The following is a 25,236-nucleotide window of genomic DNA, read 5'->3' as shown; positions in this document are numbered from 1 at the left end:
CGGAGTGACAGCGCATCACATGATGAGGCCCGGTGCGCGACTTCGCTCCTTTTCCGCCCGGCGCCGGGTCCTGTGCACATGGCCCGCTAGTACCTCGAAGCCAGGGGCTTCTCTTCTAAGCGACGGTAAAGCACCGAAGGCGGTAACCGGTCACTTCGTCCAGCACCACGGAGACTCCGAGCAGCAGCAGAGCGGAGAGAGCGGGCAATGCACCGGGCGGATAACGCGCTAGACGGGCCTGAGCCAGACATGGAGGAGGAGGAGGCCACTGAGGAGGAGGAGGACGAGATGTCGTTCAGTGACCCGGAGGACTTCGTGGACGAGATCACGGAGGAGGGTGAGGACGGCAGTGAGGGGGGCCCTCTTTGGGTCTCCAGCTGCTGGGGAACTACAGTCATGGCCAAAAGTTTTGAGAATGACACAAATATTAATTTTTACAAAGTCTACTGCTTCATTTTTTCTAATGGCAATTTGCATATACTCCAGAATGTTATAAAGAGTGATCAGCTTAACAGCAATTACTTGCAAAGTCAATATTTGCCTAGAAAATGAACTTTATCCCCCAAAACACATTTCAACATCATTGCAGCCCTGCCTTAAAAGGACCAGCTAACATCGTTTCAGTGATTGCTCCATTAACACAGGTGTGGGTGTTGATGAGGACAGGGCTGGAGATCAATCTCATGATTAAGTAAGAATGACACCACTGGACACTTTAAAAGGAGGCTGGTGCTTGGCATCATTGTTTCTCTTCTGTAAAGGCCCCGTCACACTAAGCGACTTACCAGCGATCCCGACACTGATATCAAGGTGTCAGGATCGCTGGTAAGTCGCTATGTGATCGCTGGCCATCCCTGTAAAAAGTAGAATTAAAATAAAAAATATAGTTGTTCTCACCTTCCGACGTCCCGCGCAGTCTTCCGGCCTCTCTCCATGCTCTGGTCCCAGTGATCCTTTGCGAGAATGACCACGAGAATGTCACGGTCTCGCAGCAGCGACGTCTCGCGGTCATTCGTGCAAAGGATCACTGGGACCGGAGCGTGGAGAGAGGCCGGAAGACTGCGCGGGACATCGGAAGGTGAGAATAACTATATTTTTTATTTATTTATTTTTTTTAATTATTTTTTACACCTGATCACTGGTCTCCCGCCTGTCACACACAGCGATGCGTGCTGGCCAGCGGGAGACCAGCGACCAAAGAAATGTCCAGAGGTTTCTTGCAGCGATCAGCGATATCAGCAGGGGGGCCGATTGCTGTCACACATAGCGATCTCGCTACCGAGATCGCTTAGTGTGATGTGGCCTTTAACCATGGTTATCTCTAAAGAAACACGTGCAGTCATCATTGCACTGCACAAAAATGGCCTAACAGGGAAGAGTATCGCAGCTAGAAAGATTGCACCTCAGTCAACAATCTATCGCATCATCAAGAACTTCAAGGAGAGAGGTTCCCTTGTTGCCAAAAAGGCTCCAGGGCGCCCAAGAAAGACCAGCAAGCGCCAGGACCGTCTCTTAAAAGTGTTTCAGCTGCGGGATCGGGCTACCAGCAGTGCAGAGCTTGCTCAGGAATGGCAGCAGGCAGGTGTGAGTGCATCTGCACGCACTGTGAGGCGGAGACTCTTGGAGCAAGGCCTGGTCTCAAGGAGGGCAGCAAAGAAGCCACTTCTCTCCAGAAAAAACATGGACAGACTGATATTCTGCAAGAGGTACAGGGAGTGGACTGCTGAGGACTGGGGTAAAGTCATTTTCTCTGATGAATCTCCTTTTCGATTGTTTGGGACATCGGGAAAACGGCTTATTCGGAGAAGACCAGGTGAGCGCTACCACCAGTCTTGTCTCATGCCAACTGTCAAGCATCCTGAAGCCATTCATGTGTGGGGTTGCTTCTCAGCTAAGGGAATGGGCTCTCTCTCTGTCTTGCCTAAAAACACAGCCATGAATAAAGAATGGTACCAGAATGTCCTCCAAGAGCAACTTCTCCCAACCGTCCAAGAGCAGTTTGGCGATCAACAATGCCTTTTTCAACATGATGGAGCATCTTGCCATAAAGCAAAGGTGATAACTAAATGGCTCAGGGAACAAAACATAGAGATTTTGGGACCATGGCCTGGAAACTCCCCAGATCTTAATCCCATTGAGAACTTGTGGTCAATCATCAAGAGACGGGTGGACAAACGAAAGCCTTCAAATTCAGACAAAATAAAAGCATTGATTTTGCAAGAATGGACTGCTATCAGTCAGGATTTGATCCAGAAGTTGATTGAGAGCATGCCAGGGAGAATTGCTGAGGTCCTGAAGAAGGGTCAACACTGCAAATATTGACTTGCTGCATTAACTCCTTCTAACTGTCAATATAACCTTTTGCTACTCATAATATGATTGCAATTATATTTCTGTATGTGATATAAACATCTGACAAACACACATAAAAACCAGAGGCCAGCAGATCATGTGAAAATATAATATTTGTGTCATTCTCTAAACTTTTGGCCATGACTGTACAATTCCCAGCATGCACTTGCAGCCTAGATACTTAGACCTAAGGAAAACTGTCTTCTGTTATTTAACCCTTTGTCTTTGCACTTCTATTTATTGCCCTCCCCCCCTTAGAGCTGTAAACACTTTCTTTTTTTTATTTATTTTTTGCCAGACGAGTTGTAGTTGTGAATGGCGCCATTCATGTTACCATCTGGAGAATAAGGCTGTGTGCACACGCTGCAGATTTAGTGCGGATCCGCACTGTGATTTACAGTACCATATAAATCAATGGAAAAAAAAAAAGCTGTGCAGACGCTGCGGAAAACGGAGTGCGGATTTGCTGCGGTTTTCAAACAACTGCATGTGACTTCTTTTGTGCGGTTTTCCACCTGCTCCATTCTCCAAATCCGCAGGGAAAAACCGCGCAAAAACCGCAGTAAATCCGCAAAGAAAAAGGAAGAAATCCGCAGGAAAAATGCCGGTCATTTGACCTGCGGATTTCGTGATCTGTGCACAAAAATTGTATGCACAGAATCCGCACCGTGTGCACTCAGCCTTAGGAAAAAAAAAAATCCCAAATTTGGTGAAATTGTAAAAAAAAATCTGATTTTTTTTTTTTTTTTTTTTTTTTTTTTTTTCCCCCCCCCCCTAATTTTTTAGGGGCGGCAGGGTTTTGACGGGGGTCGCTGTGATCTGGAAGCCTGAATGTCTAGTAGGTCTGTACGATTACGGCGGTAACAAACTGCGTGTATTTTATTTTTCTGTCAGGCTGTGTGCACACGCGGAGTCGTCACAGATCCAGCGGAATGGATGGGATTTATAGAAATCTTGTCAGTTTTTATTTTTTTTTTTTTTTTAGGCGGAGTAAACAGACCTGCGATGCGAGTTTCAAATCCGCAGCGTGTCCGTTTCTCTTGCGGGTGTGCCGATTTTGACTATCAATAAATTTTTGTTAAGGTCAAATAGCGTGAAGTATCAAACCCAAAGCAGCTTTATTTAAAGCACGACACCACAACGAGACACACAAACTGCAATGGCAAAAACGTGTTAAAAAAGCACTAAAAGTAATGCAAGTAACTTTCCGTATATACTCGTGTATAAGCCGACCCCCTTAATTTTGCCATAAAAATACTGGGAAAACTTATTGACTCGGATATAAGCCTAGGGTGGAAAATGCAGCAGCTACTGGTAAATTTAAAAAATGAAAATAGATACCAATAAAAGTAAAATTGATTGAGACATCAGTAGGTTAAATGTTTTTGAATATCCGTATTGAATCAGGAGCCCCACATAATGCTCCATACAGTTCATGATGGGCCCCATAAGATGTTCCATACAAAATACACCCTATATAGTGCTCCATAAAGGTTAATAATGCCCCCATAATATGCTCCATAGAATAATATGCCCCATATAATGCTCCATATATCTTGATGGCCCCATATGCTGCTGCTATTAAAAAAACAAAAACAAAAAACATACCTGTTGTCGCTGGGGGCCAGGTGCCGATGTCACCGCTGGCTCAGGTCCCCGACACCTGCGATATTCACCTGTCCCCGTTCCACCACTGCGCGCCGCTCTGTCTTCCGGGTCCTCTGTCAATGATTGTTCAGGCAGAGGGCGTGCGCTAACTACATCATTGCGCCCTCTGACCTGAGCGTCACAGCCCGAGGACGCGGAAGACAGCGCGGCAGTGGAGTGGGGACAGGTGAATATAGCATGGCTCCACTGTCCTCCCCATCACACCCCCTCTGGCGCGTTTCTGAAGTCCCTGCTTCTCCCATGGTCTCGGCGCCACAGCTCTTCCAGTGTTCAGTGGTCACATGGTACCGCTCATTAAAGTCATGAATTTGCGCATGTTCATGACTTTAATGAGCGGTACCACGTGACCGCTGAACACAGGAAGAGCTGAGGTGCCAGAGACCATGAGAGAAGCAGGGACTTCAGAGACCGCGTCAGGAGGGGGGTGAGTATGATCTGACACCCACGCTCCCCCTCCCCTGCCGACCCCCGGGACAATTACTCGAGTATAAGCCGAGAGGGGCACTTTTAGGCTATGTGCCCACGTATGCAGAAAATTCCTGAGCAAAACCTGATTCCTTCCCAAGAAAATCCGCATTTTTATTTTTTGCGTTTTTGTCGCGCTTTTTTTACGCGTCTTTTGTGCGTTTTTTCCGGACCATCCACTTTCTCATTGAATATAGTTGGAAATGCGTTTTTTCCCGCAAAATTTATGAACATGCTGCGTTTTCTCCGCAATGCGTTTTTTTTATGCGGAAAAAAACGCATCATGTGCACAGAAAATGCAGAATGCATTATAAGAATGGGATGCTTAATGTATGCGTTAAATTTTAAGCGTTTTTGCATGTGAAAAGAAACGCTTACGTGGGCACACAGCCTCAGACTAAAAAAATGGGCTGAAAATCTCGGCTTATACAATATACGGTAATAGGAGCAGAGATTCTGCAATATCAAGGGTACGTGCAGACGATCAGTAAACGCTGCAGGTTGGATGCTGTGTACTTGTGCAGCGTCCACCCCGCAGTGGCCAGATGTTACAGCACAGTGGAGGGGACGTGTCCGCTGTGCACCCAGAGACACCCGCGGAGGAGGACATGCGGCACGTCTTTCCAGACCGCAGCATGTCAAGGTCACCCGTACAATGTATTGGATGTGGTGAATCCTCACGGTTCAATGATAACATGCGGATTCACCCGCGTTCAATAGACCGCAGCGCTTTGGATGCAGCGGACGTGCGCTGCATCCAAAGCGCTGTCACTTCCAGGTCGTTATGGGAAAGTAATGTTAGAGCTGTGTTCACACGTTGCGTTTTTATGCTAATTTTCAGCCGCGTTTTACAGGACCAGCAAAGTGTGAGACCTCAGAATTCTCAGGCACTCAGCTTGGTTTTTGTCCTCAGTATTTTGTGCAATACTTTTTTTTTTTTTTTTTTTTTTTTTTTTTTTTTTTGCAGAATGGAGCATGTCACTTTCAGCTTTTTTCTGTCTTTTTCACCCATTAAAAGCAATGGGTGGTGCGAACAACGCAGGTATCAGGCATTGGTGCCAAAATCTGATGAAATAAAACCAGATTTTTTTTATGCGCTAAACTTTTATTGGCATGCACAAGAGACACACATGTACTCTGACAAAAACGCAGGAAAAAAAAAAGCACCAAAAACAAATCAAAACCTGCAGGAAAAAAACACGTGTGAACATAGCATAATAGTGAAGCAAAAAAAAAATTGTCCCCATATGTTTTTATTATTTACATTGAAGGAAGGTTTGTTTCCCCCCTTTGTCTAGAAGAATTTTGATGCTGTTTTGGGACACATGATGATTTGAGATTATTTTTATAGCGGTTTTTGGGAGATTTGTTGGCATATATATTACGAGGAAATAATCCTCCCTCATGGATGCGGCAATATCAAATATGTTAATTTTAATTAAGTGGAGTGTTTTTTTTTTTTCTTATATTTTATTAAACTTTTTTTTGCCCCATTTCTATGTTGTTCTCATGGGGAACTTGGAACCTGTGATCACTTGTATATCCTTAGCCGACATCATGTGCTGTACATACACAGCGGATGTCAGGAAGGATTTAAGCAATACAAATTTGCTTGTCCGGTCTAAAATGGCAAGTGTGCTGTTACCCTGCGTGACTGCAGACTTGTGAATTTTCACTCCGCTTGCACTGCACACTGTCAGGATTCTCCTGTGTCAGCGCTATGAACGACAGTCACGTGTCTGCAAGTATGCGCTATGCACACACCCGGCCAGATGGACACGACCTCGCTCAATGCAAGTGTCTAGTCGGATTCTGGCTGGGAGTATGCATATTGCATGTTTACAGTCACGTGACCATTGTTCCTAGCAAGGATTCAGGAGAATCCTGACAGCGTGCAGTGCACACGGTGTGAGAGGTCACAATTCTGCAGTCACACTGCTCAAAAAAACAAAAACCCGTCAAGCAAATGTGCAAAGATAGAGCCTGATGGACCCGATATAAGGTTCCCTATGTCCTTCACTAAATTGTGCGAATTGTACTGTCGTAGAAGAGTCTCCTGTGCGTTATGGAGGGAGCTGAGTGCGTCAGCCCCTAGGTTTTGGGGCTCTCTGCATACAGACTCCCATTGATCAGAGTGCCTGACGTGTCAAAAGTTTTCCAATAAGTGCAGTTATACTCTAAAGAAAAAATAGTAGCTGCAGATTGAAACTAACCCACATGTGTAGACCGGGCGGTTCTTCTGTGGCTTTGCCATGTGGTGGGTACACCCTAAAGGACAGCCGAGAATACTGATAACCGGCTCTTGCGCAAGACTAGTAACTACTACAAAGCTAATCATCCACCAAAGCTTTAAACGCAACACTCCTTCTCCCCCTCCAATGCACTGATGCATGGTGGGCTTTGTAGTAGCTCAGGACCTGCAGCTGCCGCCGGGGACCACAGGAGAGGGCTGGCTGTTGATGATGTCCTTGTCTTGCCAGCGCAGCACATATGTGCGTGTTCCTAGCGGGTGCAGAGAGGCTGTATAACATGCACTCTGTATAGATACAGACTACAGAGACCGTTACGTCTGATGCCGTGAGACATTATAACTCCAAAGTTAGTGTACATGGACGGTTGCAGCGGGTCCCGTTCCGCTGGGCCCCACCGTCCTCTGCATGGCTGACATGTAATGTGATCTCAGATGTCTGGCTGTTTGCCTGCAGCGTGACTCAGTAATATCAGCTGATGGCCCCGGGGGCTGCGTTCCCTGATGACACCGTGCCGCTCCTGACCAGTTAGGGTCTGATATAGCAGTTCTGCTATGTTCATGTGAATGGGCTGCCTGGTGGGTAGTGTCACTGTGCTGGAGAAAGGTCGTAGAGGTCACTGCTGTTTCCTTTGCAATGTGACCTCTCCTAGTCCATGAACCTTTCCCACCACCATGTATTGCACTGGCTGTGAGCGTTTTCTGTGCCATGCATAGAGAGAGTGGGGAATCTGTCTAGTTGTTTTTACATATAACCAAAGAGGCTGTAAGACCCTCCTCTGCATTATGTCAAGGGAGCAAGAATGGCTCGGGCAGGTTGCATGCCGCTGACTGTGCCCGTCCCTTTTTCATCCCTTTGCGCATGTAGAGATGAGCAATGGATCCTTTTAGGTGATCGCTCTCTGGCATATGGAAGTAATTGTTTTTTTTTTTTTTTAATTGTTTATTTCCCTAGAATTACTTGATGATATCCTAAAAGATCGCCCTCAGGAAGCAGACGGTATTGACTCCGTGGTCGTGGTGGATAACGTACCACAGGTTGGACCTGACCGCCTGGAGAAGCTGAAAAATGTCATCAATAAAATTTTCTCCAAGTTTGGAAAAATTACCAACGAGTATTATCCGGACGTGGATGGGACAACTAAAGGGTGTGTATCCGAAAATAAAAAAAAGTGGCGATGCTGGAGGAAGCCATGTAAAGCGAGTCTGTTAAACTAAATAACTGATCAAACCAAGCACAGACACTCTGTGCACTCTTGGTGTGGCTGAACGGTTGAGTGCATCTTCCCACTCGCCTACCTTTTCCTCGATAGACAGCTTTGGCTTTACAGGAGCGCAATAAGTGTGAAAATCGATGGAAATCATGAAGGTGGGAAGCTGCGCTGAACTTAGTGGTGCCCCGAGCGCCTCTGCTTGGTTTGAACAGCCATTTTGTGCTGACCGACTCCTTTTAACGGAGATGTTCTTTGCAGTCCGATGTCTGAAGATAAGTTCTTGCGCTTGGTTTCCAGACTTCAGAAGCCACAAGAGGTTCATTTTCTAATTTAGTTTTTTCTGTACCCTAGGTACATTTTCCTAGAGTATGCACTACCAGCTCAAGCTCAGGACGCCGTGAAGAACGCGGACGGATACAAGCTGGACAAGCAGCACACTTTTCGAGTGAACATCTTCACAGATTTTGACAAGTGAGTTCATTCAGATGTGATACGAGGCCTTTCTTTGCAGTAAAAAGATATAACTAACCAGTTGTTTCCACTCTTGCAGATATATGATTATTGGGGATGAATGGGAAGTCCCTGAAAAGCAGCCATTTAAAGACTTTGTAAGTGTATATTGTGTTTTCCTGGAGGGACAAGTACATGATTTTCTCTATGGGTGTAATGCTGTCTGTTATTACGAAAGAGTTTGACGTTGGCAGCGTGAATGATATGGGCTGAGTTGTGGGTGTACACCACTATAATTACATGTCTCACCTATCTTTTTTTTTTTTTCTCTTCCAGGGTAACCTCCGATCTTGGCTTGAAGATCCAGACTGCAGGGATCAGTTCAGTGTTATATTCGAGTCAGGTGATAGGACGACGATCTTCTGGAACGATGTGAAAGAGCCAGTTCCAGTGGAGGAGAGAGCTGTACGTGGTTCAGTAGCATCATGGGAAGCCATAGTGCTCTGGTGGAGGAGCCATCGTGCTCTAACCCTCTGTTTTCTCTGGAGTATATTCAAGTGTCAGATTTGCTGCAGACACATCTGTGATTGTTTTATTAATCTGGATGGGATTTGGAAAAAATCCATGCGTTTGATACAGAAACAAACTCATTTACATGATTTTTTAACATGATATTGGTTGCAACAGATATGTTATTATTAGTCTTTTCTCCATCCTAATATGTATTAATAAACCATCTCACCAGACAAGGACGGCGCTTCCAGTTAGCGCTTGTAATACTCAGTGGGATGAGGTTTTTGCTATGTTATCTGATGACTGCATGAGGTAGGGGTTAAAACGCTGAACTTAGCCATGTGTCACAATTACGGCTGTGTGCTGTCGTTTACGTACAGTGAAATTTGAATCACCTTGTGATTAACATTGCTGTGACTAGCTGTGTGTGAGCTCTGGTCTGGCTCCGCCCCCTCCTGTGATAAGCAGCTCACTGTCTATAGAGAGAGCCTGGTGAGGGCGGGATTAGCTTTCTGAGCTCTGCTTCATTCTAAATCTAATACTCTGTGTCAGAACAGCTGCACCCAGTAAACTAAGTGATACATTGTTAAAATCAGGGTCTCTTTGCCTACGTCATGCCGCTCTCAGATGAGGTAGCAAAAACCTGCTGACAGATTCCATTTGAAAGGAGTCTGTCAGCACAAACTGACCAAACCAAGCAGAGGCTCTCTGTGCAGTGCTTTGACAGATCCATATAGTTCAGTGCACCTTCCCACGTACTTATTTTCCCATTTACCTATGCCATCCTTTTGCTTGTTTAATAGCTCTGAGACTGAAAAGGATGACAATAGAGGGCAAGTCGGTGGGAAGGGGCGCCGAATCGTTTGGCCACACCGAGGGTGCACAAAGCGCCTGTGCTTGGTTTGAAGTCATTTTGTGCTGACAGACTCCCTATAAATTTGACAAGTGCAATTATTTAGTCTCCTGCTTGGTCATTTTTTTTTTTAATAAAAAAGTTGATTTTTTTTTTTTTTTTTTCTTTTTAGCGATGGACTGAAACGTATGTGCGTTGGTCTCCACGAGGCACTTACTTGGCCACTTTCCATCAGAGAGGAATTGCACTTTGGGGAGGAGAGAAATTCAAGCAGATCCAGAGGTTTAGCCATCAAGGTGTACAACTCATTGACTTTTCTCCATGTGAAAGGTGGGTACGTTTTGGTATTGGTCTAAAGGGGAACCTGATATTAGGACTACGGGCAGCATAAATGGGACATTGACTTTGTGATTGCTGTCAGGTCTGATTTTTCTAAATTATTTCTGGGCTTAAATTAATGTATTGCTGCAATTGCACAGCCAGTGTCTTATCCTTCCTGTGGTTTGGGCAGCATAATCTAATGACAGGTTCTCTTTATAAAATAGAAAGGTTTCTTTATCGCTTCATTGGGGGACACAGTAAACCAAATATCAGACGTTCGGCCTCCAGCGGATCTGCTCTTTGGAAGGGCCACAGCTTTGCATTCTTTATTTATGTTTTGGCTCCACTGGTTATTAAATTATCCTGTTCACGGGTTGTTGTTTTTGCAGCTAAAATGTTCCTTTTTTCTCGTAGGTATCTTGTTACATTTAGCCCTCTTATGGACACTAAGGACGACCCTCAAGCCATTATTATCTGGGACACCTTGACTGGACAGAAGAAGAGAGGATTCCACTGTGAGAGCTCAGCGCACTGGCCAATTTTTAAGTATGTAAAGTAATCTTATATGTTTTTATGCTTGCCATTGACTTGTTGCAAGTGCCTGAGCATCTTTCACCTTTCTGCAGGTGGAGTCACGATGGCAAGTTCTTCGCTAGAATGACTCCAGACACGCTCAGCATTTATGAAACTCCTGTAAGTATTTCACCAACTTTTTATAATCTGTTTGTTCGAGCATAGAGGGCAGTCTCTAAGGACTGTTAAGAAAATGCTTCTTCACTTAGGGTCAGTTCACACTGTGGTGCAGTATACATTGGGAGGATTTCCTCCGCTCCGAATATGCCACTGTGTTGCCGTTGACTCTTATGTTAAAGAAAAAAGTATACTTCTTCTAATGCTGGATGCCTCCATACAGACTGCACTATTCCAAACTTATCTATATGTTTACCATAAAGTGCTGCAATCCCTTGTAGGTTAGTTGTCCTTTACAAACAAAAAAGTAGGTTGGATATAAAGAAGAACTACTTGCTATTATTTAGGGCTTATTTGCAGGGGATTTCCTGTATTTCACGAAAAACAATCCCCAAAACAAAATATATTAACACAATTTAGTTGAAATACAATTTATTGAAAAATGCTACTCTAACATTTAAATATATCAATTAGCCAGTAGATGGCGCCACATAACAAATAGGGAAAGGTATGACCATATAAATGACTAGTAACGCTGAGTGGAATATTCATCAAATAAGACCTACAAATTCCTAAAAGAATTTTACCTAACATGTAAACGACAAATAGATGTGGTATCAATTCCTTTTGGAAACTGTAGGTCTTTATTATGTGGTGTCATCTACTGGCTAATATATTAATATTTTAATTAGCATTTTTCCATAAATTGTGTTTAGACAAAAATTAGTGTTAATCCTATGATCCTGATTCAGTTGTATATTTTCTTATTTGATCTGCTGTTCTCATGGTGCACAACCATATACACCAGTACTATAGTGGTGGGTACATACCATATTTATTCTGGTTTATCTAGTTAAATTTACAAATATTGTTCTATATGTACTTGGACTGGGTGCTAATATTGATTTACCCCCAAAAGAATTGCACTCATCGTACCCCAAACAATTATGGTAGAGTTTAAAAGTGGAGGTGCTCTCACGCCACATCTGTGTCATTGTCAGATCCCCCTGAGAGCGGGTGGCTCCCCCTGGTGACCGGATGCAGAAACAGCGCTCGTTAGCGGAGCGGAGTCATACTGGTACCCGATCTGTGTATCGGAGCTGTATTGCAATGCAGCTGGAATGGCGAGGGACCTGACAGTGACGCAGTTCTCTGTGCGAGAGCCCATCCACCATTGGCACTTGCAAACTCTTAATTGTTTGGGGTCTGGTGAGTGCCATTCTTTGGGGATTGCCTGTATTTGATGAAGGGTCCTCCTGTATTCTTTAACTTTTTTAGCTGCTTGGACACTGTCTTATTGAATCACAACTAGGGCTTATTTTTGGAGTAGGACATTTTTTAAACATACTCCAAAAAGCCTGAATGCTAGGACTTATTTTCGGGGAAACATGGTACTTCACTCCTAGTCTCTACTTCCTGCAGTGATTGGCTGCAGCGGTAAGTAGTGACTTGCATAGAGCAGCATAAGGGGATTGATAGTACAGCGGCTCTGGATATTACTGAATTGATGGATGATAATAGGAGCTGATCTCCTGTACCCGGCAGCAGCAGTTCTGATCCCTTCAGTACTGCGGGCGCTGATCTTTGGGGTGGTGAATCCGCACCGACGTGGTAATGATGACCAATTTGATGGGTCTTTTATGCTTTGACAACTTTTTTCTTTTTTTCTTTCCTTCCTTTTAGTCTATGGGCCTTTTGGGTAAGAAGAGTCTGAAGATTACAGGGATAAAGTAAGTGAAAAGCTGCTATTTTGGACTGCTTTGCCTTGCAAGCTTTATTTTCTTTAAGGGGTGGAGGTTTACAGAACGTATCGGCCTGAAAAAAGGCGTTGTGTGCACATGCCCTTACAAGTGCATTTTTCTGTTCAGAGACTTCTCATGGTCCCCGGGCGGTAACATCATAGCATTCTGGGTCCCTGAAGATAAAGACATCCCAGCCAGAGTGACGCTAATGCAGCTGCCATCCAGACAGGAGATCAGAGTCAGAAACTTGTTCAATGTGGTCGACTGCAAGTTGCACTGGCAGAAGAATGGTGACTATCTGTGCGTGAAGGTGGACCGGACTCCTAAGGGCACGCAGGTAGGCTCCTGTCTGGGTGTGCTCTGCCATCAAGTCGCTTTGTGACAATGCTTAGAAGTCTTTCTTATCTCGCACATAGGGTGTTGTGACCAATTTTGAGATCTTTAGAATGAGAGAGAAGCAAGTTCCAGTTGACGTAGTTGAAATGAAAGGTAAGCCATCCCCTTGAAAATAACTTGTGCTGCCTAACGGTGTCACATGAGTTTTTTTTGCTTGTATTGGCTCAGACCAGAGTCTTTAAAGGGTTATTCCCATCTTAGACATTTTTGTCATGTGTTGGCCACTTGAATGATGAAAAGGCTTCTAATATGTCGCTTTGTTCAGCTCCATTCACTTCCGTGTGTGTTGCTATGTGTTGGGGCACAGAGGTCAAAACAGTGCCACGTTGGGCTTAATCAGGAAAATTAGAAACTTGCATAGAATGACTTTTTGCAGTGGTAATCTATGGGTGAGTTATTCCACTATATGCCCGTACAGTGGGATACAGTGCAGCCAACCACCAAAGGAATAACATATACCTCCGACATAAGCAAGGAACAGAATTCAATTCTGGTCATCTACAAAGTAATACAGAAAAGCTGCAAGACAGCATCCACGGGGTGTCCTCATATTTATAGCATTTTCCATTGAACTGAATGTAGAAATGGCATGTTCCTCCTTCTTTACATTGGTGATGGTTCCAGGCAAGACCCCTTTTGCCATTTTAGATGCAGGTCCCCTTGGTGCAGACCTCAGGTATCACTTGTGTGGATGTGCAATATATGATCGAGACGAACACTGCTTTATGCCTGGTTGGGTTTGTAGCCTTTTGTGATATAGATGTAGTAGTTGTCCAAAACTGGCGATAGTAGAGACCCCCCCATACACCTTAGTTAGCTGTTGGCCAAATGACTGATCCATGGACCGATATCGCCCCCATACACAGCAATGCTTGGCTCTGTGTTTTCTATGAGAAAGCTGCAGCCAGACTCCTCTGATAGCGGCCTATCTCTCGGGAGAACAGAAGGATCGGCTCTTGGAAATCAGCAATGCCGAAACCATCTTTCACCGTCATCTATCTGGAGGTCCCAATACACGTTACAGTCACGCTTTATTTGCAGGTTTGGTCTGTTAAGGCAATAGTCATAATAGAATATCATTGCAATGTGTTTTCCCAATGTGAGGGGAGTGCTGAAAATGAGCATTGTGGCTTTGTGCATCGGTAGCTGTGATCTCGTGCATGTAATCTTCTAATCTGTAGATGGCATCATCGCCTTTGCTTGGGAGCCTAATGGAAGCAAATTTGCTGTGCTTCATGGAGAAGTTCCTCGGATATCGGTCTCATTCTACCATGTCAAGAACAATGGGAAAATTGAATTGATAAGTGAGTTCACATCATTAGTTGCAGTGTTATTGATAAAATAAAACACATTTTTATCTGATTTTTGTAACCTGTGTTTATACGTGTATTACTGTATATACTCGTGTATAAGCCGAGATTTTCAGCCCATATTTTTTTGGGCTGAAAGTCCCCCTCTTGGCTTTTATACACGAGTCATATACCGGGGGGGGTCGGCGGGGGAGGGGGAACGGGGGTGTCAGATCATACTCGCCCTTCTCTGCAGCTTCTCTGCTTGTTCCATGTTGTCGGCGCTGCTCTCTTCCTGCTTCAGCTGTCAAACGGTAACCGCTCATTAAATATGTGCATATTTAATGAGCGGGTCACACACTGTGCATCATAACTGGGGCCACACACTGTGCATCATAACTGGGGCCACACACTGTGCATCATAACGGAGGCCACTCACTGTGCACCCTTGGCTTATACACGAGTCAATAAGTTTTCCCAGTTTTTTTGTGGCAAAATTAGGGGGGTCGGCTTATACTTGAGTATATACGGTACATTCTATTTTGTCTTTTATTTTTTCTTCAGAGATGTATGACAAGCAGCAAGCTAATACAATCTTCTGGAGTCCACAGGGTCAGTTCTTGGTCCTTGCAGGTTTACGAAGGTGAGACTAAAGCTGTAATGCTGTATTCCATGTTGTGTGTTTCCTGTTTCTTTTTTTTTTTCGTTTTTTTTGTCAAAGGGTTTTATTAGTTTCTTTAGCTGTTCTCCGTCTCTTGAAGCAACTTGTGCTAATATGACAGCCTATGTCATGGTAAAATTGCATAATCTGCCCAAGCTGATCATAAAAGCACTGATTTATTCCCCTGACCATGTCTTAATTCATCTTCTTTGTGAGATCCATATTTTTTTGTGCAGTGTGTGACTTTGTGCTTGCAGCATGAACGGAGCCCTTGCCTTTGTGGACACTTCAGATTGCACCATAATGAACATTGCAGAGCATTATACAGCATCCGACGTGGAATGGGATCCGACGGGCCGTTACGTCATCACTTCAGTGTCCTGGTGGAGCCACAAAGTAAGACGCTTATCACTTTTTATTCTTCATTGTGCAATGTAGGTGCTAGCCTTTGCGCCGTGACATTGTCAAAAACTATTAAATCCCATAAAGGGGTATTCCTGAGTCATTTATGGGATATGGTACAAATGTCGGATAGATATGGGTCCCACCTCTGGCACCTGCACTTGTGTCCATTGTGAGACCACTGCTGGATCCTGGCAAAAAGCTATACTCTGTGTTCACTTCTATGAGAGTAATGAGTCAAGCACGAGTAAGACCTGTGGATCTGCCATCAATATCTAAAGTGGGAATACTCTTTAAACACAAATTTAATATCTGTAGCCAGCGTTAAAAAAAGTTAAAAATATTTTCTTCATTATATTGGAGCAGTCGCTCCTGCATATTGACATCTCGGTCCAGTGGCCTAGTTGCCCCCGCTGGTCTGAACTGTGCGTCCGTCCCTGCCGCAAGCAGAGACGTCTTTGCCTTTGCAGCATTAGAGGGGCATAGGGGGTCTCTGACTAGTCGGGTCCAGTCATTTTCAGAGCAGTGATTGCAAGCTCATTAGAAAAGACGCACTGCTAGTCCCCTTTAACTCCTTGTGCTTCCCCACAAGTATAATTGATGATAAAATTTATTTCTTTATTGCCTTATTGGGGGACACAGATTACCATGGGTGTATGCTGCTGCCAGGAGGCTGACACTATGCAAAAACAAGAAAATTGGCTCCTCCCCGGCAGTATACACCAGCCGCGCGCCTCATGCTGACAGCCGCACTCCCCACCGTGCACAGGCATCAGCGGTCACTTATAAACTGCATGGGTCTTTTCATCACTGGGGGAGGTTTTTTCCAGAGCGATGGGGGCGCAGCTTACCTCTATCGGCGCCGCGGCCATTGCAGGCTAGAGATTCAGGCGGGGAGGGAGAGCGGTTTCACTTTCTCTCCTTCATCCCCGCTCATGACGCGCTCCTCCTTTTCTCTCTGGCCCCCTTTTTTGCGTGCCCATTCCACCCTATTACAGGGTTCCTTTTGCTTTCAGAGGCATCAATCTTTTTATTACCGCGCCCCCCTCGCCTCCATGGCCCAATCGCGTCCCGGCGCCAAGCCCCGCCTCCCTCAAACTCACAGCCAGCTTCCTGACTGGAATCTCTCTTCTTCCTTCGCTGCTTGGGGGACACTTCAGGGTCCTGCTGCTCATCAGATTCTCGGTAGGCTCAGCCCTTCATTGCAAATTGGCTCCCCTCTGCAGTCCCTGATCTTGTCTAGTGTGGCCATACGGCGTATCCCACCTATGTTCAACCCTTCAACGGCGCTTTCTTTCAAGCCCACCGTTATTCACTACGCCTGTGCACGCTGTAAAAAGAAGTGGCCTTCAGGCAGTCGTCGCCCCTCTGTCCGTCCTGCAGTCCTTCTGCCATGTCAGCTTCTCAGGAGCACACAGATTCCCGGGATGAGGGTACCTCTTCTCTCCCAGAGTGGGCCGTGGCAATGTCGCAGTCGGTCTCTGATCTGACTAAAGTGTCTCAGTCCCTGGTCCAGGTCCTAGAACGTTTGCCTCAGCTATCTACAGCCACCTGTGCACTGACCGCCTCGCAAGGTGAGTCGTCTGCACCTGACCGCGACCTTCAGAGGGACAGATCGAGTAGAATTACTAGGAAGCGTGTTCTCTCTGGCTCGTCTTCCAGCTCTCTTGGCCCGGCTGCTTCTCCCAGGTGCCCTTCTCCATCTTCAGGAGACGACACTAGGTCAGATGAGGATCCCCAATCGGGATCTAGTTCAGAAGCAGATGACATATCTAAAACTCGGAATATGGTCGATAGCCTCCTTTCAGCTATCTTTCAAACCTTAGAAATTAAACAAGACAAGCCCCCGTCTCAGGAATGTTCTATTCCATTTAAGCGGGCAAGGCCTCCATCCAAAACCACAAAGAGTTTGATACTACACTGACCAAACATTGGGAGCTCCCCGAGCAGCGCTTCTCAGGCCGCAGGTACTTAGATGTCCTGTACCCCTTTGAGGTGGATTTACCCGCAAAATGGTCCAAAAGCCCCGAAGTGGATCCTCCTGTCTCTCGCATAGCCTCAAAGACGGTCCTATCCCTCCCGGATGGGGCATCACTTAAGGATCCAACAGACAGACAAATAAAGTCTCTAGCGAAATCAATTTTTGAGGCATCTGGTGCCTCCCTCTGTCCGATTTTCGCGTCTGCCTGGGTAGCAAAGGTCATCTCTGCTTGGGCAAAGATTCTTCGCAGGGGCATCTTAGCAGCAGCTCCTCAGGACGAGATGGCTGATCTGGCAGATCAAATTATTTATGCGGGTAAATACCTTTTGGCCGCCGACCTAGATGCGGCTGGGTGCGTGGCAAGGGCTAACAGCAACATAGTGGTCGTACGCCGAGTCCTTTGGCTGAAGTCATGGAATGCGGACACTACTTCAAAGAAGTCACTTACCAATCTGCCTTTCCATGGTTCTAGGCTCTTTGGAGCCAAGTTGGATCAGATAATTTCCGATGCCACTGGTGGTAAAAGCACTTCCCTTCCACAGTCTCGACCAAAACGTTTCTTTAACAAAAAGGGTTTCCGGCCGTTTAGGCCCTTTCGTCCCTTCGCGTCATCAGAAAGATCTACCCAGCATGATCGGCCTTCCGCCTCTAGGGAGCGAGAGCAGAAAAGACCATCTTACAAACCCGCTCCCCGCTGGAGATCTAGAGGTCAATACCCCAGGTCGTCGGGTACCCGGTCCGGTAGGTTTGCCTCCAAGTGACGGGTCACCCCCACCTGGAATTTCTTCCAGGGTGGGAGGAAGACTTTCCTTTTTCATGGACGCCTGGCTGTCCGTTGTCGACGACGCTTGGGTCAGGGAAATCATCACATCCGGATACAAGATCGAGTTTGTCTCCGCCAAAGAGACGTTTTTTCCTGTCCCGACCTCCAAGACAGCGGTCTCACATTCCAGGATTCTTTCAAGCCGTGTTCTTGCCGCCGGAGTGATTGTTCCGGTTCCCGTACACGAACGATTTTCAGGCTTCTATTCAAATCTCTTTGTTGTCCCAGAAAAGGACGGTTCTTTTCGGCCAATCCTGGACCTCAAATTGCTCAATCGCCACGTAAAGATTCTCCACTTCAGAATGGAGTCTCTTCGGTCGGTGATAGCCTCAATGGAACACAAGGAATTTCTCTGTTCTGTGAATATACGGGATGCCTACCTTCACATCCCTGTGTGTTTGCAACATCAGAAATACCTTCGTTTTGCGATTCAGGAAGATCACTACCATTTCACGGCTCTTCCCTTCGGTCTGGCCTCCGCTCCCCGGGTTTTCACGAAGGTGATGGCGACAGTCATGGCCATACTCCGCTCCAGGGGGATCCTCATCATCCCTTATCTGGACGGCCTTTTGATCAAGGGATCGTCCCGGCAAGACTGTCTTCAGATAGTCCTAGACACTCTTTGCCGTCTCGGTTGGATAATCAACAAAAGTCCATTTTGATCCCCACCCAGCTCCTGACCTTCCTAGGCATGGAATTCGACACGAATCTAGCCCGTGTGTTTCTTCCGAAGGAGAAACTTGCAGCTCTTTGCAAGGGGATCTGACTTCTCAAGCGGCCAACCCCCGTTCCCCTTCGGTCCTGCATGAAGGTTCTGGGGAAGATGGTAGCTTCCATGGAAGCGGTGCCCTTTGCACAATTTCATCTTCGTCCCCTCCAGTTGGCTCTTCTTTCTGCCTGGGACAAGACCTCGCTGTCCTTGGACCGTCCCATTCTCCTTCCCCTCAGAGTGAGGCAAGGCCAGAGTCAGTTCTTCAAGGGAGGTCCTTTCTTCCGCTTCAATGGCACGTCATCACCACCGATGCCAGCCTTTTTGGGTGGGGAGCGGTGTTCCATCTAAAAACGTCTCGAGGCCAGTGGAACCCACAGGAGGCTCTTCTCCCCATCAATCTTCTGGAGATCAGAGCAATCTTCCTGGCTCTTCTTCACTGGCAGCCTCTCCTCCTCGGCAAGCCAGTCCGCATTCAGTCGGACAACGCCACGGCTGTGGCATACATAAACCACCATGGGGGCACGCGCAGCAAGCAAGTAATGGCAGAAGTAGCCAAGATACTGCACTGGGCAGAGCGTCACGTTCCTGCGATCTCCGCCGTTCACATTCCTGGTGTGGAAAATTGGGCGGCCGACTGAGTCGTCAAGGTCTAGCATCAGTCTTCCATCAGATATGCCAGCGCTGGGACATCCCAGATGTCGATCTCATGGCATCTCGGATGAACCACAAAGTTCCGTGCTTCGTAGCCAGGTCCAGGGACCCTCTAGCCATCACTTGCGATGCCCTGGTAATTCCGTGGTCCCAGTTCCGACTTCCTTATCTATTTCCGCCTCTTGCCTTGTTCCCTCGAGTGGTCTAAAAGATAAAATCGGAAGGCGTACCAGTGATTCTGGTGGCCCCAGACTGGCCAAGACGCCCTTGGTACGCGGAGCTGGTGAACATGCTCGCGGACGTTCCCTGGAGGCTTCCAGACCGTCCGGATCTTCTCTTGCAAGGTCCACTTTACCACGAGAATTCTCAGTCTCTGAGTTTAACGGCATGGCCATTGAGGCCGCGATCCTGAGAGAATCAGGTTTGTCCTACCAGGTGATTCAGACTATGATCAAAGCCAGAAAACCGGCCTCTTCCCGCATTTACCATAGGTGCTGGAAGGTCTTTTTCCGTTGGTGTGACGGTAAAGTCTTTCCGATGTCCTTTTCTATTCCATCTATTCTGGGGTTCCTCCAGTCTGGTTTAGATGCGGGTCTGTCCCTCAGTACCCTCAAGGGCCAGGTCTCCGCCCTGTCTATCCTCTTCCAAAGAGAGCTGGCGGCCTTACCGCAGGTTAAGACTTTTCTCCAAGGGGTCGCCCATGTGGCTCCTCCGCATCATTCGCCGATAGATCCGTGGGATCTCAATCTCGCCCTTAGCACTTTCCAAAAGGCGCCGTTCGAGCCAATCCAGGACATTCCATTATCCCTTCTCTCGTGGAAGGTAACGTGCCATTACATCCATCAGAAGAGTTTCTGAATTGGTGGCCTTGTCAAGCCGTTCCCCGTACCTGATTCTCCATCAGGGTAAGGTCGTTCTCAGGCCCGTTCCTTCCTTTCTCCCAAAGGTCGTATCCTCTTTCCACATCAATGAGGATATAGTTCTTCCATCTTTTTGCCCGGCTCCGTCTCACCCTATTGAGAAGTCCCTCCACAAACTAGATGTAGTCAGAGCCTTGCATGTTTATCTCGCCAGGACTGCTTCTTTTCGTCAATCCGATTCCTTGCTAGTCATCTCTGAAGGTCGCCGGAAAGGGTTTCCGGCGTCCAAATCCACGATGGCTCGCTGGATTCGTTCTACCATTCTGGAAGCGTACCGACTTCAGGAAAAGTGGCCCCCTCCGGGAGTGAGCCCACTCCACCCGGGCTGTGGCAGCTTCGTGGGCTGTGCGTCACCAGACTTCGGATTTGCAGGGCCGCGACCTAGTCGTCCTTACACACTTTTGCGACGTTCTACAGGGTTCATACCCAGGCCTCATCGGATGCAGTTGTTGGTAGAAAGGTTCTGCAGGCGGCGGTGGCACACCGGCCGACCTAAGCCCTTCTTGTTCGTTGTTCCTTATTGCTGTTCCCGCTTTGGAACGTCCCATGGTATTCTGTGTCCCCCAATAAGGCGATAAAGAGAGGGATTTTTGGTTCTTACCGTAAAATCTTTCTTGGAGCACCCTCCCCTGTTTAAGTTGTACTGTGTTGGGCTTGTTGAGCCCCTTGTTGGGTTGTACATATGTTTAAAGTTCTGTGGCCTATCCTACTGCTTTTTCACCAACTGAGGTACTTGGTATCTGTCGGTGGGTGTATACTGCCGGGGAGGAGCCAATTTTCTTGTTTTTGCATAGTGTCAGCCTCCTAGCAGCAGCATACACCCATGGTATTCTGTGTCCCCCCAATGAAGGCTCCAAGGAAGAGATTTTACGGTAAGAACCAAAAATCCCTCTTTTTTTTTTTTTTTTTTTTAATTATTTTGCTTGTGCCTCAAGGTTTTAGATATTTTTAGTAAATATAATTTTTTTTTTTTTTTTTTTTTTTTGTATTCTTAGGTGGACAATGCATACTGGCTGTGGACTTTCCAAGGCCGACTTCTCCAAAAGAACAACAAGGACAGGTTTTGCCAGCTGTTGTGGAGGCCAAGACCGCCAACATTGCTTAGTCAAGATGAGATAAAGGTCCGTGAACGTATTTTTGGGATTCATTTTTTTTCGGTCTTTTTATGAGGAACAGCTGTAAACCGTTTGTTTTGTTTCTTCGTAATAGCAAATCAAGAAAGATCTCAAGAAGTACTCCAAAATATTTGAGCAGAAAGATCGTTTAAGCCAATCCAAGGCTTCAAAGGTAAAAATGTACCCATCTGCAGAGTTCATTGCAATGAAAATATATAATGTACTATTAATAAATATATAAATATTTATATATTGTAGAAATATATATTAGTATTTATATATTACATATTAGTGGATCATTCTCATTTGTGTATTTTTGTGTCATGGCTTTTCCTCATCTTTTTTATGTTGTTTTTTTGCCATCCAAATATTTTCTGGCATATGCGTCGTAACTACAGCAATGTATGTCCACTGTATAGGTAAATGTCATGGATTAATGTGAAGCAAAAAAAGAAATATGCAGCACTCACCGATGTAGCTGAAAACTGTGAGTCTTTATTTCACATAATTTCCATCAAATGTGTGGACATGCAGGACGTCCTGCATGTCCACACATTTGATGGAAATTATGTGAAATAAAGACTCAGTTTTTCAGCTACATCGGTGAGTGCTGCATATTGAAATATTTGTTTTTTTCATGCAAGCACCTCCATTTTTTGACTGAATTATATGCCGCAATACTTCAGATAAATAGCTCCGTCTGGTAATGTGGTGATTTGTGTGCCCTAGTATGCCGTTCATCTGTTTGCTCTTTGCTGAAATGTCATGGATTATGAGGTCCATTGTAAATTAACGGCTGCTGGACTACCATCTGTCCGGGCGGTCCGGCTCCTACTAAAATGAGACCCAGACTACTCCGCTATGCAGACAGGAAGCTGCATTTCCCCTGTAACTTGAGCTAATGTAGTAGTCCCAGTTAGAAGGAAAATAAGATTAATGTAATATTTAAATATTGAAATTAATGTAAGATGCTGTGAATAAAGACTTTTCTGGTTAAAGCCAGTTTCACAGTCTGTGGACAACTATTTCTAGACCAGCCAAGGGTCTCCTGACCCGAACTCCTCTACAATGAAGCTATATAAGAAGCCGTGGCTTTAGGTCATCAGCTTCTAATTTTTCCAACTCTCGCCGCAGTTTTTGACAAAGTGGGGGCAGAGTGTAGTAAAAGGGTCTTGAGCTTCCCAGTTCCTGACTCCTTTACTTCTCAGAAAATGACGTGGACTGTATTGTGTGACTATGCTAGCCCCTGATTTTTGTAAATTTGATTTTCTAGAGCAAATATTCACCTGATTTATTGAAAAGGGAACACGCTTCTTAATATATATTCCATTTTTTTTTTTCATGTTTAAAGGAACTGATTGAGCGCAGAAGAACCATGATGGAAGAATACAAAAAATACAGAGAGATGGCACAGAAACTGTATTTGGAGCAGAAAAATGCTCGCTTGGAGCTTAGAGGGGGTAAGTCACAACCTGCGGCACTAAAGGGAATGTCCATTTTTACATAATCTTATTAGTAGTAAACACTCAGATTATCTTATTTTCAAAGGATTCTCCTAACAAGAAGGGGTGGTTTAATAGCTGTGACCCTTCCCTCTTTAGACCAATCAGCCCTGTTTGTGAGCACTCCTGTACAGGAGCCACATGTATTTCTCAGACCTGTTACATGGGACTTCCCAGATGTTAGTTTTATAGGACCTTACCAGTGACTAGAGCCGTAATAAATGTATTTCCATTTAGTGTTTAGTCCTTAAATTTCAACTTATTTTTCGGCTTCATTTTATGCCAGGAGTCGATACAGATGAGCTCGACAGCAACGTGGACGACTGGGAAGAGGAGACCATTGAATTTTTTGTCACAGAAGAAATTATCCCACTGGAGGAGTAGTCCGCTAGCATTGTGAGAGTTGGATTTTGGCTAAAAATATGGTCAATTGAAGTCTGATTACTTGAACCTCCGCAGATCAGATAATTAAAGACGGCTGCTCTTCTGTAAGGGCTCTGTTCCTTGCTTTGCAACACATCGCTCGGAATCGAGTGGATGGGACTGATGGAGGAGCAGTGCTTGTGTTCGATTCTTGGTTCACCAAAGTACATTTTTCGATCAAAAGTCTTTTCTTTAGGATCCAGTCCTCCTTTGGTAAATATGCATGTGAGACTGCACTCTGACTTTGGATTCATCAGTCCCAAAGAATGTGAAAAATGTAACAAAAGCTTGTATGTGAATTCATCTTCACTCCATATAGTCTGACTGTTAGAAATGAAGCTTCGCCTCCGTCCGACCGTTTGGGGAGCATAGTTTCTTGTCTGGTTTATGGCAACAAGTCCTTATCGACCTGGGAGCTCGTGGCTCAAGCTAAATGCATCTTCTAAGCCTGTGATTCTGCTAGTATAGGTCACGAGACCTGTGGTCTTTTGTATTGGGCTTCTGAAATTAAGGCCACTAAGCGATTGTATGAATTAGCCATTTTAATGGTAAGGTGGATGTTACTTGTGTTACCTGTGCTCCTGGTTTGGTTTAGGTTAAGTTCACATTAATACAGCACTGTCCTAGAAACCGTGTACGACGGAGCCAGTCCTCTGAATGAAGCTCTTAGTTACAGTGGACACTGTCCGGTATCTGTCTAGGCAGTATTAATCTTTTATAAACGTGGCAAACCACAAATACAGTCCTGACGTCAGCCGGACAGTGTCCACAGGTTCTGTCGGTTTCCCGTCGTAATGCAGTCTTTCTGGGATTCAGACAGAAGACCTGACGTAATGTGAACGTAGCCTAGGAATTCTTACTTTTTAGAGTGTTTGAGATGGCAAAGGTTGACAACTGTTCAGTAATTGCAAAGTTACATCTTTACTGTGAAATGTGCCGGGGTTCAGTCCGCTGACCGAGCTTTTGTTCTTTCTCTGTACAGCGTTATCCTATCCAGCATCAACACTTCTCTACCAAAACTCCAAAAGTTCTGTCTTAATCCTCCTCTTGCGACCGTGAATGGACATTACATCATTCTTGTCTGAAGTTGTGCCTTTAACCTTCACCGGAGGATCTTTTAAAGAGCGCTACTTTTTAATCTCTTAATTTCCCGTACCACCACCAATTCCATCCTTATCCAAGCAAAGGGAACTCCTGCTCCGCTGCTTGTACGACAAGAGCCTCTCTGCCTCGCCATGACTTTGCCTCCTCGATGCACATGGGTTCAGCTCGCGAAGGGCCTTTTCTACTTCCTTACTGAATGGACAGTCAGCAGTTCCTACTGGCGGATGATTAGTAAAGATACTCTTGTACTCGGTCCAGATTTTAGTGTGCTGAACCAGCACTACAGTGGACTGTATCCTCCTCCATTCAGATTGCAACGTTGTGGGATTAAAGATGGAATTTAACCTTAAAACAAAATGTCTCTGGTTTTATTCTGTTTGCTTTAGTCTGTACTATATTTTCATATTTGACAATTTTCAGCTCACGATTCTGGTAACAGAACATCACAGTACCCTATTTTCGAATGTGCACATTGTAGATTAAGCAGAAAGCAGCAAAATATTAAGGGTAGAAATGTATTAAACCTAGGATTCCTCAAAGTATCCCCCCCCCCCCCTTTACACACACTTAGTCTGAAGCAGCATCATCAAATTGTAACCTGTCATGGCTTCCGATTCACAGGTAGGCCTCGTCGAGCTAATTTTTTACCGGCCTTCAGAAAGGGTTTTCCACCATCGGGTGTGTTGTGCAAAGGCTGTGTTGGTATGCTGCTCCATACAGTGCTCAGTCCTATTCTACAAT

General features: G+C 45.6%; 1 protein-coding gene across 1 annotated transcript; it reads left to right on the top strand.

The window, feature by feature from the left end:
• Positions 1-24,852, top strand: EIF3B (eukaryotic translation initiation factor 3 subunit B). The gene is made up of 19 exons (XM_073553735.1): positions 1-337; positions 7,689-7,881; positions 8,299-8,418; positions 8,498-8,555; positions 8,734-8,862; positions 9,936-10,093; positions 10,499-10,630; positions 10,711-10,777; positions 12,458-12,504; positions 12,643-12,853; positions 12,933-13,005; positions 14,094-14,216; positions 14,766-14,844; positions 15,120-15,258; positions 21,347-21,472; positions 21,561-21,638; positions 22,818-22,926; positions 23,255-23,364; positions 24,374-24,852. The coding sequence occupies exons 1-18, from the start codon at positions 208-210 to the stop codon at positions 23,350-23,352; spliced, it is 2,070 nt and encodes a 689-aa protein (XP_073409836.1). The 5' UTR covers positions 1-207; the 3' UTR covers positions 23,353-23,364; positions 24,374-24,852.
• The last annotated feature ends 384 nt before the right edge of the window (positions 24,853-25,236 follow it).

Source organism: Dendrobates tinctorius, unplaced genomic scaffold, assembly GCF_039654945.1.
Source record: "Dendrobates tinctorius isolate UK_male_01 unplaced genomic scaffold, ASM3965494v1 ptg000202l, whole genome shotgun sequence".
Lineage (NCBI taxonomy): Eukaryota > Metazoa > Chordata > Amphibia > Anura > Dendrobatidae > Dendrobates > Dendrobates tinctorius.
Note: the sequence above shows the minus strand (reverse complement) of the source record. Positions and strands in the feature narration are given on the sequence as shown.